General features: G+C 43.1%; 2 protein-coding genes and 1 long non-coding RNA gene across 4 annotated transcripts in view; 2 read left to right on the top strand and 1 right to left on the bottom strand.

Moving 5' to 3' along the window:
- PEX7 (peroxisomal biogenesis factor 7) overlaps positions 1–316 on the bottom strand; it is a 95,093-nt gene extending 94,777 nt beyond the window's left edge. For both annotated transcript variants that reach the window (XM_046676785.1, XM_046676784.1), the window contains exon 1: positions 142–316. In XM_046676785.1, coding sequence (XP_046532741.1) covers positions 142–259 — 118 coding nt within the window. In that variant the 5' untranslated portion in view covers positions 260–316. The remainder of the gene's footprint in view (positions 1–141) is intronic.
- A 142-nt stretch (positions 317–458) lies between these two features.
- On the top strand, positions 459–12,239 carry LOC124246388 (uncharacterized). The gene is made up of 2 exons (XR_006890486.1): positions 459–656; positions 12,095–12,239. It is a non-coding gene; the product is annotated as an uncharacterized LOC124246388 (long non-coding RNA).
- Positions 12,240–13,354: 1,115 nt separating this feature from the next.
- Positions 13,355–17,333, top strand: part of MAP3K5 (mitogen-activated protein kinase kinase kinase 5) — a 201,769-nt gene continuing 197,790 nt past the window's right edge. The window contains exon 1 of the mRNA XM_046675036.1: positions 13,355–13,521. Within this exon, the coding sequence (XP_046530992.1) occupies positions 13,355–13,521 (167 nt within the window). The remainder of the gene's footprint in view (positions 13,522–17,333) is intronic.

The raw sequence follows: 17,333 nt of genomic DNA on the forward strand, positions 1-17,333 counted from the left end.
AGCGCCCCGGGACCGCCGTGAGCGGAGGACGCGGTCAGCGCCCCGGGACCGCCGTGAGGGGAGGGGAGGACGCGGGCCGCGGGGGGAGCGTGGCCGTGGGGACCGGACCTCCGCCGCCGGCCCCGCCCGCCGGGCGCTCACCCGCGATGCCGTAGTGCTGCGCCGCGGCGCAGGCCAGGCGGCCCGGCAGGTACGGGGAGAACTCGGCCGCGTAGCCGTGGCGGCCCGGCACCCGCAGCGTCCGCGCCGCCGCGCTCATGCCGCCAGCGGACGGCACCGCTCGGACACCCGGCGACCACCGCGCTCGCTGTGGGAGTCGGACCCGGAAGGCCGGGCGGAAGTGACGACACGGGCCCCGAATGCGGGGCTCCGACTGGCCCGCGATGGAGAGGGCGTGACTCCGACGGGCCCATCTTTGCTTTGGGCAAAACAAACTGAGCGGCGAACCAGGCGCGAGGCGGTTCCCGGGTGGGAGCGGCCCGACGGCTGCTGTGTCCGCGAGTCGGCCTCGCCGCGGGGCCGGCTGCTGTTTCCTAACCCTGGGGCTTCGGAGGCTGCCGTCGGGACACGGTGCGACCCTCGCAGGGGAGGCACGCTGCGGCCGGCGCGGGCCCGGGGCCCCGGAGCGCGGAGCCGCCAGGCGCATCCCAGCGGCGGTAAATGGGCGAGCGAGCGAGGGGAGGCTGTCGGAAGCAGCTTTTTTTTTTTTTTTTCCCAATGCTCTCTACATATACTTTATAGTATTAAGTGCTCAGATGCGGGCTGATTAAGGAAAACTAGGGCTTATTCATTCAAACATCTACCAACGTGTACTACGTGCAGGAGGGCCACGTATAATTTATCCGCCTAACGAGACACTTTTGAGAGTGAAAGAGGGTGCGGTTAATAATTAAGCCTGCTACAGGCACAAACCTAGTCGTATGGTCAGCTTAACTATACGCCAAGTACAGTGCTGGGCACTTGGGATTCAAAAGCAGTGAGCTATAGTCCCTGCCCTCGAGAAATTAGTCTAGTAGACGTGTCGTCAGTTAAGCAGGTGCTATGAGAAATGTATGTGGGGTATTTAAAAAAGGAAATTGTCAGGGCTGGAGGATGGGGATGGGAGGAAGAGCTTCAGAACAGAGGTAATGTTTGTGGTGAGTAGATGATGAGGTTTTCTTAAAATAGACAAGGAGGTGAACGTCATTGTAGGAGCAGGAAGAACATGAGCAACCCGAGAGATCTAAAACAGCGTGATCGTCAGAGATGGCGGCTGCCAGGACTCAGCCTGTGCAGGTGGAAGGAGTGTGGCGAAGAGTATTGGGGGGAGGGACTAGAGTGTTGTACTGGAGCTGGGTCATGAGCAGTCTTGTGTACCAAACCAAGGGAATTGGATTTCTACTGTAATTTCAACAAAGGAAACCATCTGAGTTTTCTAATGTGAGAAATTAAATGACCAAGTTTTCATTTTGAAAGATCTTCTGGCATTACTAATTTGGAGGACAGAGATTAAAGGTGGGGAGGCCTGTTAGAAGACTTCAGTAATAGTTCAAGCAAAAGATGATAAGAATTTAAACAAAGACTGTGGTAATGGGAGTGGAAAGTAAGAGTCAGATGAAATTTTAAGGGAATAGCTCTTATAATATGTAAGGAACGAGGAGGAGTCAAAATGACTCCCAGATTTCTGACTCGGGTGCCTGGATGGATGCAGGGACTGTTAACTGAAGTAAGGCCTATGGGAGGAGGAGCAGGTTTGGGGAGAAAATGAGCTCCAGTTTAAACAGGTGGAATGTGAATTTCTTATGGGCTATTGGACATACCAGTCGGGAGCTAATGCAAGAGTTCTTATCTGCATGAAGAAAATATGTAAGCTGTGGAAAGGATTGCCCTCACTCAGAAGAGAAAAGGGACAAAGACAGAATCTTGGAGGAAACACCCGTGTTTAAGAGATGGCAGAAGAAGAGCTAGGATGGCTGAGAGGGACACAAGGTGGATCCTATTAATTAATCAAGTAATCTGTTCTGGAATACAGCTCAAATTGGGAGGATTTGCACACTACCCCCTGAGGCACGTTTAGGTGGACAGGTTGGGGTGGGTCCTATATTAGGAAGATGACTCAACAGAGATCATAAGAGTATCAAAGAAAAGAACATAAAACATCTCTCATGGTGCCTGGTGCATAGTAGGCACGCATAATAAAGTGACCATCACTATTGTAGCAAGCAAGAGTTTACCAGCACAGACTCAAGTATGCAAGAAATGGAACATTTCTTTATTTTCTACAACGAACTTACATCTCCAGCTCCCTAGGCTGTTAGAAGGTTCTTCCTGGCACTCCCTGGGATCACACCAGAACCCGACACTAGACTGTAAAGTTCACAGTGGGAGGATTGTCGTTTTGTTCACACAGGTATCTCAGCGCCTAGAACAGTGCCTGACAAATGGTAAAGAGTCTCTAATCTTCCGGCTTTTGGGGTCACCATGGATAGCTCCCTGTGCACATCTGATGAGCATGTGAAAGTGCATTTCTGTGTCATGCTTGCACCTAGGCAGGGCCAAGGTATCGTTACTGAGAGGGGCTCCCACTACTGGGGGCCCCGGAAGCCATTCCCACTGGGGAGCAGGGCCAGATTGTTGTCACTTCTCCATGCTGAAGAATCTTTCCCTCTGCTCCCTCCCTGCCATCGTATGGTCATCTCTTGCCTCTCCCTCCTCAAGGACACATCAAAGCTCTCTTCAGTGAGTTTAATGATTGTGAGTAGCGTTGCTGCCAGTCCCTCAAGTGCCCTAAGACCAAGGATCACAAACCACCTGGCTATCTAATCAGAGCAAGGGCAGAAAAAACTACAGCACAACACAAACTAATCCCTAATCGATTGTCCTGCCATACTATTCATTAACAAAAATGGATATAAATCAATAATTAATAACATTGACAGTAACAACACGGATGTGGAGAAGCTGCCAATTAAAATTACATGTGGGCATATCAATTTCAAACTACAGAAAATCAAAGATAAATTTAAAAATCCTGAAAGAAGACAGAAGAAAAAACACCTATCAATGAACAAAGATAAGAATTATATTTGACTTCTCCTCAGAATCCATACAAGCGAAAAGAGAGTGGAGTGAAATATTTACAGTGCTGAAGGAAAAAACCACCAATCTAGAATTCTGTGCACTGTGAAATTATCCTTCAAAAATGAAGGAGAAATAAAGACTTTCTCAGACAAACAAAAATTGAAGGAATGTGTTGCCAGTAGACTTGCTTGCAAGAAATGTTAAAAATTCTTTAGAGAGAAGGAAAATGATAGAGGTAAGAAACTCAGCTGTACATTAAGTAAGGAAGAGCACAGAAGAGGAAATAAGTGAACGTGAAATAAAATTTTTGTTTCTCTGATTCTTAATTGATCTGATGAAAGTGTGTTCAAAGTAACAATACCAACGATGTATTTGTTTATGTATGCTTATGTGTATATCTTACATATCTATGTATGCTTTTATATCAGTGAAATGAACGAGGGCAATGATACAAGGGGTGGAAGGCGGAGGGAGGAGTTAGGATTGTTTTGTTATTATGAGGTGTCACGTTACCCATGAAGCGGTATAGTGTTATTTAAAAGTGGACTTGGAGCGCCTGTAGATGTTTATCACAAGCTCTAGAGCAACTACTGAAAAAAAAGTTTGGGGCCGGCCCCATGCCTGGGTGGTTAGGTTCGCGCGCACCACTTTGGTTGCCCAGGGTTTTGCTGGTTCAGATCCTGGGCACGGACATGGCACCGCTCATCAGGCCACACTGAGGAGGCATCCCACATGCCACAAGGAGAAGGACTCACAACTAAAATATACAACTATGTACTGGGGGGATTTGGGGAGAAAAAGCAGGGAAAAAAAAGAAGATTGGCAACAGTTGTTAGCTCAGGTGCCAATCTGCAAGCTAAGAAAGGAGAGAAAACGCTCAGTTAAAACCACAAAAGGCTGTGCCAGCCCAGTGGCGCAGCAGTTCAGTGCGCACGTTCTGCTCCTCAGTGGCCCGGGATTCGCCAGTTCAGATCCTGGGTGTGGACATGGCACTGCTTGGCACACCATACTGGGGGAGGCGTCCCACGTATAAAGTAGAGGAAGATGGGCATGGATGTTAGCTCAGGGACGGTCTTCCTCAGCAGAAAGAGGAGGATTGGCAGTAGTTAGCTCAGGGCTAATCTTCCTCAAAAAAAAAAAAACCCACAAAAGGCAGAAAAACAGTGGAAGACGAAAATCAGAACTAAGAACAAGGACAACAAATAGAAAACAGTAACAAATATGGATACACCTATATCAGTAATCACTTTGAACATCAGTGGTCTAAATGGACCAATTAAAAGACAGATTGTCCAAGTGGATAAGAAAACAAGACCCCACTATATGTCTTCTACAAGAAACTCACTTTAAATATAAAGACACATAGATGAAAAGTAAATGGATGAAGAAAAATATACCATGCTAACACTAATCAAAAGAGAGCTGGAGTAACCATTAATTTCAGACAGAGCAGACTTCAAAGCAAGTAAAGCTACTAGGGATAAAGAAGGGCATCACATAATGGTAAAGGAGCTAGTTTTCCAAGAGACACAATCCTTAAAATGTACGTGCCTGACAACAGTGTCAAACTACATGAGGCAAACACTGACAGAGCTGCAAGGAGAAGTCGATGAATCCACTATCATAGTTAGAGACTTCAACACCCCTCCCTCAGAAAGGGACAGATCCAGCAGGCAGAAAATCAGTGAGGACATAGGTGAAATCAACAAGACCGTCAATCAACTGGAAATAATTGATACCTGTAGACTACTTCACCCAACAACAGGGGAATACACATTCATCTCAAGCTCACATGGAACATTGACCAAGAGAGACCACATTCTGGGCCGTAAAACGCTCTGTAATAAATTTAAAATAATAGAAATCATAAAATGTCTGCTCTCAGACCACAATGGAATTGAATTAGAAATCAATATCAGAAAGATAACTGGAAAATCCCAAAATACATCAAGATTAAACAAACACTTCTAAATAACACATGGATCAAAGAAGAATTCTCAAGAGAAATTTAAAAATATTTTGAACTAAATGAAAATAAGAATACAACTTATTTAAATTTGTGGGATGCAGTGCTTCGATGGAAATTTATAGTATTGAATTCATTTGTTAGAAAAGAAGAAAGATGTAAAATCCATAATCTAAGTTTCCACCTTAGGAAACTGGAAAAAGAGCAAATTAAATTCAAAGTAAGCAGAAGAAAAGAATTAATAAAAATTGGCTCAAACACATACAACTCAAGAGATAAAATATCTCATTAAAAAATGGACAGAGGATCTGAATGGACATTTTTCCAGTGAAGACATACAGATGGCCAACAGGTACATGAAAAGATGCTCAACATCAGTAATCATCAGGGAAGTGCAGATCAAAACCACAATGAGGTATCACCTCACACCTCTTAGAATGGCTATTATCAAAAAGACAAGAAATAACAAGAGTTGGCGAGGATGTAGAGAAAAGAGAACCCAGGTGCACTGTTGATAGGAATGTAAATTGGTGCAGCCACTATGGAAAACAGTATGGAAGTTCCTCAAAAAATTAAAAATAGAACTATCATGTAATCCAGCAGTTTTGCTTCTGGGTATTTATCCAATAAGGAAACGAAATCACTATCTTGAAAACATGTGTGGACCCCGTGTTCACTGCAGCATTATTTATAACAGCCAAGACATGGAGGTAACCTAAGTGTCCATCGATGGATGAATGGGTAAAGAAGATGGGGTGTATATATATATAGAATAGAATATTACTTTGGCATAAAAAAGAATATGATCTTGCCATTTGCAACAACATGAATGGACTCTGAGGGCATTATGCTAAGTGAAAGAAGTCAGACAGAGAAAGATAAATGCCGTATGATCTCACTTGTGGAATCTAAAAAGAAACACACCAAAAAACCCAAACTCATAGATACAGAGTACAGATTGGTGGTTGCCCCAGGCAGAAGGTGTGAGGTGGGTGAAATGGGTGCAAGTGGTCAATAGGTACAAACTTCCAGTTATAAAATAAATAAGCCCTTGGGAATGTAATGTATAGCGTGGTGCTGTAGTTAGCAATGCTGTATGGTATATTTGAAAGTTGCCAAGAGAGTAGATCTTAAAGGTTCTCATCACAACAAAAAAAGATTGTAATTATATGTGGTGATAGTTGTTAACTAAATGTATTGTGGTAGTCATTTTGCAATCATTACCTATATCAAATTGTTATGTTGTACACCTAAAACTAGTACAGTTATATGTTAATTATATCTCAGTTAAAAATTGTAAAATACCACACACTCTATTCAAAATTTTTTTTGGCGGTTGAAAATACATCATGCACGTCCCTCCAGATCAGTACCTTTAGATTGTACTTACTCTTTTAAGTAGTTGCATAATTTTCCATTATACCTATTTCAAAGTATATTTAACTATCCCTCTAAAAATGAACATTTAGGATGTTTCCCGGTGTGGATTGTTTGGTTGTTTTACTGGAATAAATACTATTACAGCAGACTTCCTTTCACGCACATCCTCACGTACAGGTGACTTCTCTCACAATAAGATACAGCCCCAAACAGGGCTGTTAGCTGGGGGCTATGCACCTGTTTCTTCTTAACAGTCTTATTGCGACACAGACCTTAAGTGTACAGGTCAATCAGATCACACAGGTGCGTGCGCCCGTGGAACTGAGCCCATCAAGACACGGAGCATTCCCGTCATCCTACAAAGTTCCTTTGTGCCGCTTCCTAGTCAAACCCACCCCTGCCCCCGATCAACCGCTGATCTGATTTTGCCTGTTAAGGACGGCCTGGAAGTCCATTACTAGAATTTTATTCCCTGCGAGTTTTTGAAATGATTACTTGAAGATCCCTTCTTTAAATGCAAGTAGGCTCTAGGACAAAAATCACTGAGTTTTAACTAAATTTAAATTCAGTGAAAGAAGTAATTCCTTTACTTCTCTGTTCTATACTTTCTCTAGATTTTTGTTTCTTCTTAGGTGAAATGGACAAGTTTCTACTAGATCAACCATTTCTGGCTAGGAGGACTTGAAGACAATAACAGGGTTAGAAAAACTAATCTAAACACTTCAGAAGCCAAACAGGAATTTACGTGTGTAATTCTGCAGCAGAGGCCAGCCTAAAATTTCAATTTTCTTTGTTTCTAGGCTGAAATTATATGAATGCAAGGTGGTTACACTTGTGCTCTGGTGTTGATATTAGCTTCTGATTGACTGCTTATGAAATCATAACAATTCTGGGGCTCATGGAGGAAAAAAATTTGAAAAGTTAAACAGGTTGTTGTCTGAGGTTCTGCAGGAGGCCTTCACCAAGGCCTCTCTGCCCAGGGGACTAAGGCATGGAGTTGCTGTCTGTCACATACATCTTACTGGGATAGTTGAAAAAACAGGAATGGTAAACTATTGCATCAATGTGAAGTGTCCCGTTTGATGACTGCGCTGTGGTTATGTAAGAAAATGCCCTTATTCTTAGGAAATACTTATAAAGTAATAAGAGGTAAAGGGAAGTATAATAGGATAACCCTCAAATGATTCAGAACAAATAAAGAACAGAGACTTGCACAAATAGAACGATAAGACAAAGGGGTAAAAATGTTAAAAATCTGGGAATCTGGATAAAAGATACATGGGAATTTTGTATATTCTTATAATTCTTCTGTAAGTTTGAAATTATTGCAGTTAAAAGGTTTTCTGAAGCTTGTGTTTGAAGATTGTACTGACTCAGACCGTTCTTTGTCCATTAGCTTGAACTAGTAAGAAACGGCTCTCATTTGTTACGTAGAACCCTGGGGCCTGGGAAGAATTCCTATCCTGGTGCCCGCAGGGTCCCTATGGGCGAATCACAAGCCAGAAACGTCTGTTATGTGATTCTACCGGGACTTCTGACCTCCTTAAATTTGAGGGAGTGTGTTTGGGAAGAAAAGCAGAAGTTTCCTGCTACTTAAGTCTAGAACGAAACAGAACGCATAGACTTCATATTCCAGGGCCAATCAAGTGGAAATATCAGGGGGGTGGAAATCCGGGTCAACTGTAGTTCCCGTCATGACTAAGTGGTGTGAAGACTCATGATGCGGTGACCCAGCGCTGACCTCAGGGAGAAATCACAGTCAGGTCAGGATCGCCATTTCCAGGATTCTTGGTAGGGCTGACTCGGCAATTCATCAGTCTTACCACTGACAGCAAACGTAAACCAGACCACTGCACGCGCTTCATCTCTCAGATGGACATGCGGTACAGCGCGAAGCTGCGTCTCAGGACTGTATGTGGTGTTCACGTGCTCTAAGGACACGTTCTGATAGAGAAGCGTTTGCCCAGGGTAAAGGGACTGCGTGTGATCGTCTCGATGTGAGTATCAGACGGTAAAGCTCCAGTTCACTCCTTACTGCCCTGGACTTCCCAGCTCTGAGAGGGCTTGGCGTGTTCTCCAAAAGCTGTCATGTCATTAACTGGGAAACAGAAGCAACACCGATTCCTTCTAACCTGCTCAGTCCTTTTGGTCAGAAAGGCAGGCAGGCTTTCATGTGAAAGGTGTGGAAATCTTGAAAGTCATCTCATTCTTCTCATAGCCCCTGGGCTCCCTGGTGTTTATAGTACAGCATTATTCACAGTATAAAAAGAGGTCACTCCATTCTGAGTCGATTCATTGCAAACAATGATGAGTACAAATTTCAGCTCTGATATTGTTGACTGTATGATTCTGAGCAAATGATTCATCTCCTGGAGACTCAGTTTCTTTAGAAAACAGAGCTTCCCAAGAAGGCCAAGCAGAACAGTGGGGGGTCTTAGAGAATTGGTAAGAGAGCTGGGGTACCACCACACGCCTGTGAGAATGGCCAAAATCCCAAACACTGACAACACCAAATGCTGATGGGGACGCAGCGCAACAGGAATTCTCCCTCGTGGCTGGCGGGAATGCAAAATGGTGCAGACACTTTGGAAGACAGTTTGGGGGTTTCTTACAGAACTAAACACTCTTACCATATGGTCCAGCGATTGTGATCCTTGGTATTTACCTACAGAAGCTGAAAACTTATGTCCACACAAAAACATGCACACGGATGTTACAGCAGCTTTATTCATAATTGCTAGAACTTGGAAGAAACCAAGATGTCCTTCAGTTGGTGAATGGATAAATAAACTGTGGTTTACCATCTAGACAATGGAATATCATTAACCCTCCCAAAAAATGAGCTATCAAGCCAGGAAGAGACATGGAAGAGTCTTAAATGCATATTGCTAAGTGAAAGAAAACAATCTGAAAAGGCTACATACTGTATGATTCCAACTATATGACATTCTGGAAAAAGCAAAATAATGGACAGTAAGAAGATTAGTGGTTGCTCTGGGTTGGGAAGAGGGGGTTGGGAGAGATGAATAGGCAGAGTACAGAGAATTTTTAGGGCAGTGAAGATATTCTGTATGATACCATAATGATGGATTCACGTCATTACACGTCTGTCCAAACCAATACCGAGAGTGAGCCCTGGTGTAAACTGTGGACTTTGGGTGATTATGATGTGTCAGTGTAGGTTCACCAATTGTAACAAATATACCACTCTGACAGAGGATGCTGGGGGAGGCTGTGCACGTGTGGGGGCAGGGGATATATGGGAACTCTCTGTACTTTCCCCTCAGTTTTGCTGTGAACCTGAAACTGCTCTCAAGAAATAATCTTTAAAAAAAAAATGGTGCATTAAAAAAAACCTTAAAGCAATTAATGTTCTTAAGTAAATTAAAAGAGTTGTAGAATTTAGTTTTATTCTCCACAAGCCTCCAGAGAGAAATTTTTCAAGAAGCTAAAGAAGAAAATGAAGTCTCCCCTCCCCCATCTCACTAACATGGCTTGCCTACAGATTTCTTCTGAAAGATTCTTTTGTTCCCTACACCCACTGATTTTCTGGGTTTCTTTAATGCTGCCCCCTACGCAGGAAAAGTCTTTGCTTTCTTATCTACGAGCCAACTCTCTGTCCTCTTTCAAATTCTCCCTCAAGGTTGAATTCTTCCAGAAATCCTAACTCATCTCTAAAACTTAACTTGCTAGTTTGGAAAGAGCATCTAATATAGTTTGTAAGAATTGTAGTTGCTTTTCTCATTTGCCCCTATTCTTGGGGTTATACAGATCATATCCTTTTTGTGACAAACTTAATGAATAAAATTTTTATGAGATAATGATTATTAAGGCATTTTTTTTAATGGAGAAGGCAGTGGACTGAATGTCAGGAGCCTCTGCTTTGTGTTTTGGGGCACATTGCTTTACCATTTTGGTGTTCGATTTTCTCATCATAAAGTAAGTGTGCTAGATTCTCATCCTTTTTATCTCTTAGTATTGTGACTCCAAGACTTGTTACAAAGAAAAGTTATTACAATTGAAGGTTATTTCTATTCAAACTAAGACCACCAGGTGGTGGTATCCCGAAACTTGGAATCTCCATTTGATGGGCGACAGAATAACTTTTCCTTCTCGTGGTGGTTGATTTTAAGTAGCCTCACAATCCAGAGCTTAATTCACAAAGTGATTGTTGCTGAAAATCATGCTCCTCGAGAAGCAGAAAGTTTATGGTGCCACAAAATTAGAAGTAAAAGGACCTTGAACTGGTTTTCTTTAAAATTTACTACTTGTTTTTAAGATCCAAATATTAAGAATATGCAGCGTTCTTGTATGTATGTTTTATAATTGAAAAAATTAATACATGCACACAGTTAAAACAATTATTCCAGTAGTGTCGCTGCGAAGCCGTCTCCTTCTCACTCCAGAACCTTGAATCTCTTTAATTTCTCAGCCCCCCTCGTCAGAGAGAAGTACACTGTTTGCTGAAAAGAGCGAAGTGCAGCCCAGCGCTTATAACATGCCACCATCTGTGTTTTCAGAACATGTGTGTGTATGTCCTGCCTGTAAATTCATAGAGTGTCTCTGGGAAGAAACATGAGGAAACTGGTGATCATGGCTGCCAAGGGGAAGAAAAATGGAGACCCCAGGAGACAAGAGGGAATCAAGACTCAGTAGTCACCGTATACATTTTTACCTTTTAATTTTATACCATGTGCAGCTATCAATTACAAATTCCCACAGCATATCTTGGAGACCATTCCATATCCACACATAGTTCTATCTCATGCTTTTTAATAATACTGAATGTTCTTACTCTACTTGAAATTACATATATTCAGTTTTACCCAAAATAATATTGCCGAGACCAGGCTCTGGAACTGAGCAGATCCAGGCTGGAATCCAGGCTCCAGCACTAACTCCGAGTGCAGCTCTGGGTGCCGCTTCACGTCAGGTGCCTTCTCCGTGGCTGATCCGGCCCCAGTCGTCAGGGCTATTGTGAGGATGTGAGGAGCACATCACGCAGACTCCGCAGCTATGCAAAGGGCCAGGCCACGGTCAGCACTCAGTGAGGTTCAGATTTCTCTGCTGGCTTTTTGAAAAAGTCGATTAAATGCCTGAAATGAAGAGACTAAGGTGTGCTCTTATTGTTGTTAGTGATTCTCCTCGTCTTGGAGTTTGTAGTAGACTTCTGCTCTGAGGAAATAAACACTGGAAAGTAGGTGTCAAAGTAAGTGTGATCCAAGATCGGGTATCCTTTGAAAGGACCAAGCTTGTCTTTTATTTTTCAGGCAGTTAAATGAGGGAAATGAGAGCATGGAGCAATTATCCGTTCTTGTTGTCAGCTGAGCTTTCCAATTCGAATAATTCAGGCCAAAAATGAGGGAGCTATTTGAGACATTCAACTAACATATAGCATACGTAGCTTATCTGCTACGTTGCCACAATTGTCAAGAAACGATTGTAGAACCACACTGCTCTCTGTGTTACTATTTGTGATGATCTGATTTGTGTCGCCCCTCCCCAAATTTATATGTTGAAGCCCCAACCCCTGATGTGACTGTATTTGGAGACAGAGCCTTTATGGAGGTAATTAAGGTTAAATAAAGTCGTAAGAGAGGGGTTCTAATCCAATGGGACTGGAATCCCTATAAGAGGAAGGGTCTCCAGCCTCGCTCTCTCTCTCTCTCTCTTTTCCTGCATACACAGAGGAACAGCCATGTGAGGGAACAGCAAGGTGGCCGTCTACAGGCCAGAAAGAGACCTCTCACCAGAAACTGAACTTGCCGGCACCGTGACCATGGACTTCCAGCCTCCAGAACTGTGAGAAAATAAATGGCTGTAGTTTACGCCACCCAGTCTGTGATCTTTTGTTATGGCGGCCTGAGTAGGTTAACACACTGCTAGAGGAATTTCCCTCTGTCGGGACAGCTGGAAATGGGCTCTTGCTTTTGTTGAGATATATACCTGTCTTCAATCTAAATTGTTTCTAAGACAAAAAAAGATGCAGACAGTGCAAGTTCAGAAACCTGTCAAGAAGTTAGTTAGTGCTTTACTCTAGCAGTGAAGTAAACTGCTGTGACAGTAATTGCACTTAATCACGTTTACTTTACAAATTCGGAAACTCAGGCCAAGAGAGCGGAAGTCAGCTCCCTCACGGCTGAGCCAGAACTGCGTTTAGTCCAGGTGCCCAGTGCTCTCACCATCACAGCCACTGCTTAGAGCCGGGTCTCCCCATCCTGGGCTGCAGGGAGTGGGGAGTGGAGGGGATGGGGGAGCTGACTGCACGCTCACCTCCCTGCCGGAGCTCCACGAGACCAGGATTTAGGGACCTGCGCTCTCTTCCCTGAACCAAAACCAGGGCCTCTCAGAGAAGGCCTTTTCTCTCTTATTTAGGAGATCAGTGGAGATCTTTTTGATTCAGGTTATAAATACATTAAGGAATTTGCAGGTTATTTTGAGAACCAAGGATAGTGGATTTCATTAAACGAAATGAGTGGCGGCACATAACCCACACTCCTTAAACAATAATTGTCTAGATGGGATAGTTAGCACCATTTAAAGATGGGTAGAAGTCTAATATTTAAAGTTAGGGTTTATAGATATGATTTTTTGAAAGAGCACATACAACAACCCCAAACTACTCCAGATATATGATGTTTCCCCCATATCATGCTCTACGGTTTCTCCTTCTACACCCATCTACCTGTCTCTCTCTGTCGTCTGTCTGTCATCTGTCTATCTGTCATCTACCATCTGTCTACTTATAGATGGACACACACACACACACACACACACTGTGTTGAAGATTCAGATACCTGGAACAAAGACTTGCCTATCTACTTTCCAGTCTCCCCTTCTTCCCTGGTAAAAAAGAAAAACCTAAATTGTTGGCCACACATGTGTGTCCACATTTAAAGCTAAGTTTCCAGCTTCCCTCGCAGATCTCCCTTCTCTAAGTGGACGTCGATGGGTGAGGCTTCCAGGAAAGCGATTTTAAAAGAGCTGACTGGCATGCGGGCATGTGCTTGTGCCTGCACTCCCCCTCTTCCTGCTACCTGGCATCTGGACATGATGGCTGGACTACAGCAGCCATTTTCTAATCACAAGGTGACCCTGAGAATGGAAGCTGTGAGGTAGGGCTGAGAAAGCAGAAATAGTGGAGTCAAGATCCTAGGTGACAGTGGAGCCACTGGTGGAGCCCTGGACTGACTAAATCTGGACTTGTTTTACGTGAGAGAAAATTTTATATCATTTTTGAGCCTCAGTTATTTTGGATGTTTGTGTTCCACGAGACAGGAGTCTTTGCCTGTTATAGCCACTGGTATATCCCAAGGACCCAACATAGGCATCATTTGGGAAAGGCTATCGTTGAGGGAATGCAGCAGTATGCAGCCTAAACTCTAACTGTGTTTTTCGTAATATTGCAAAGGGTGAACTGGGAAAACTCTGGAGTGTTTCGCAGAGCTAAAGAGAGGTTGCTGGAAGATAGAAGTGAGCAAACACAGAGCAGCTGGAACCTTGGCGAAGATTGCAGGAGGATTTATCCAAACTGAGCTAAAAATAGTGTGGTCTCTCTGGGAAGGACAGAGGCTGGGTCCAGCTGGGGTAAACTGTTTACGGTGACCCTGGCCACGGACAAAATCCTCAGGGCCCTGAGATGTCAGCCACTCCTTACCTGGCAACCCATGACCACAGCGCTGTAAGATATTTCATCCCGCCAGCAAGGTTTACTAGAATAAGAAACGATTAGACATGTACATAAACGAACCACACTCTTATACTGGATTTGGGGCACCCTGAAGTAAGCCAGGTCTAATTGTTTGTGTCTCCAGAGTCTTCAAGAATGCCCACTGCACATGGCACCTTCCATGGGTGTTTGACAACTGCTTTGACCTGACGATCAGGGGAGAGGAGACACAAGAAGCTTCCCCTCCCCCCTCCCCCTCTGGCACCTGTGCTTTCCAGGGGGTGCAGGTGTGTTAGATGGAAGCACAGTTACAAACTGCTTGAAATTTCATTACTAGAAATTTATTCCCTGTGAGTTTTTTATTCGATTACTTGAGGGTTCCTCTTTTAAATACAAGTAGGATACAGGACAAAGAATACTGAGTTTCAATCTCAGTTTGCTTTTTCCTTCTCCTTTCCATGTGTTCCCCAGATTTCCGCATCTTCCTATGTAAAATGAAAACGTTTCGACTAGATCAATCATTTCTAGCTAGGAGGCCTTAAAGACTATAACAGGGTTAGAAAAACTAATCTAAATATTTCAAAAGCCAAACAGGAATTGTACATTTATGCCCCGCAGCAGAGGCCAACATAAAATTCTAGTTTTCTTTGTTTTCAAGCTGACATTGTATGAATGCAGTGTGGTTCCACTCATGCTCTGGTGTTGATATTAACCTCTGATTGACCACTTATGAAATCGCGACATTTCTGGGGCTCCTGGAGGAAAAATATTTGAAAAGGTTCATAGGGATTAAACAGGTTGATCTTTAAGGTTCTGCACAGCTCGGGGGACTAAGGGATAGAGTTGCTTTCTGTCACTCTCACCTTATTGTGACTCCTTTTGCCAGTTTTATTGGGGTGTAATTGATAAGTAGAAATTGTATGTATTTCCACATGCTTTGATATATGCATACATTGTGAAATGACCACCACAATCAGGCTCATGAACATATCCATCACCTCACATAGTTTACCTTTGTGTGTGTGTGTGTTGAGAACACATAAGATCTACTTTCTTAGCAACTTTCAAGTATACAATACAGTATTGTTAACTGCTGACATTACATCTCCAGAACTTGTGCATCTTGTGTAACTGAAACTTTGTATCCTGTGACCAACATCTCCCCTACCCCCCACCCCTGGCAACCACCATTCTACCCTGTGCTTCTATGAGTTCAACTATATTAGATTCCGTATATAAGCAACATCGTGCAGTATTTATCTTTCTGTGACTGGTTTATCCCACTTAGCATATGTCATAAGTCACAGGATTTCCTTCTTCTTAAAGGCTGAATAATATACCCCTATGGGACTTCAGGCAGAAGCCTTGAAGAGGAGGGGAGACACAGGGCACTCACGGCCCAGCAGAGTGACCATTTCCTCCCTGACTGTAACTCAGAGTGCTCTCCCTCAGACCCCAGGCCCTGAGCAGCGTTTAGAAAGGGCCCCCTTCCTGTTCTGATATGCTTGTCCACTACCTGCCCTCATCATCATTGCTCTCAACAGAGAGAGAAACCATTTTCATCAAAACGTTCATTAAACCTCAGAGTTGTGTAACTTCTAACCTGGCCAACGCTGTGGAAGCCCATTTAACTAAAATGATATAGGTGGGCATGGCTAGACGTCAGGTTTCTGTAAGGATCTACGATTATATTTAAATTGTTTTGTTTTTATAACTGCTATGGGACCTCACAAAGACTCTAATTGCAAATATTTGCTGATCCACATTGTTATAACTAGTTTATCTTTTCCATGGAGATAGGCAGAAAGTAAAATAATTGAAAAACAGGGTCTTTCCACCCAGGTGAGTCATTATGCTGGGTAAATGAACAGATTGCTGTGTTTAAGACTGCATCTGGTCATTACAGGAAACAATTCCAGAAAAGGGTGAGTAATTTCCTTTTTCATTTAGTTTTGCACAGCATTGCGCTGGGTGCATAGTAGGCCTTTAGTCAACGTTTGCTAAAGGGTAACATAGTCATCAGCCACACACTTTAGCATTATCTTCAAATGAATGATGACTATTTGGGCTGCTGTATTTTAAAGGCTCTTCAAGCTCTGAGAGTCCATAATTGTGAGCTAATTGTCTGCATTGCTCATGGTATATCACCCATTACTTATTATTTTAGTTATGCCTTTCTGCTAAAAGTTTTAGAATCTTGTGGGAATGTAAAATGGTGCAGCCAATGTGTGAAACAGTATAGCAGTTCCTCAAAAAATTAAACATAAAATTAACATATGATCCCAATTCCAATTCTGGGTATATACCCAAAAGAATTGAAAGCAGGGACTAAAATATTTGTATACCCATGTTTGTAGCAGCATTATTCACGATAGCCAAAAGGTGGAAGCAACCCAGGTGTTCATCAACAGATGAAGGGATAAACACATGTGGTCCATCCATACAAAGGAATGTTATTCAGCCTTAAAAAGGAAGAAAATTCTGACACATTCTACAACATGGAGACCCTTGAGAACATTATGCTAAGTAAAATGAACCAGCCACAAAAGGACAAACATTGTATGATTCCACCTATGTGATATGCTCAGAGTAATCAAATTCATAGAGACTGAACGTAAAAGGGTGGTTGCCAGGGGCTGGGGGAGGGGGCAGTAGAGAGGTATTGTTTAGTGGTGTGGCGTTTCAATTTGGGAAGATGAAAAGTTCAGGAGATGGATGACAGTGACGGTTGCACAACAGTGTGAGTGTACTTAATGCCACTGAACTGTGCACCTAGAAATGGTTAAAATGGTAGATTTTATGGTATGTATATTTTAACACAATGAAAAAAAATTTAGAATCTCAACTAGAGTGTTGGTCTAGGACACATGTTTACTTTTAAGTAGAAGGAGAGACAACAATCTGAGTGATTGATAGAATCCTAACATAGTAGAGAATGCATTTAGTCATTTTCCTTGTCTTCTGGAAAGACAGAGCTGTTAGCACAGGCTTCAGAATCAAACTTAGGACTGAGCCCAGGCCCTGTGCTTCTCACTTGTGTGCTGAGGAGGGTCTGACATCCACTTTCAGCTCTTGGGCAGGATTAATATTTTAGGTGATGCTACACATGTACTGACAACTCTTGATCATCATTGAATAAATGGGATGAGTGGGTGGGTGTATCCCATAAGTGGATATGGGTTCCAATGGATAGATGGGATGAATGGGTGGCTATATCCCATAAGTGGATATTGGCTGCAATGGATGAATGGGATGAAT

Source organism: Equus quagga, chromosome 11 (assembly GCF_021613505.1).
Source record: "Equus quagga isolate Etosha38 chromosome 11, UCLA_HA_Equagga_1.0, whole genome shotgun sequence".
NCBI lineage: Eukaryota > Metazoa > Chordata > Mammalia > Perissodactyla > Equidae > Equus > Equus quagga.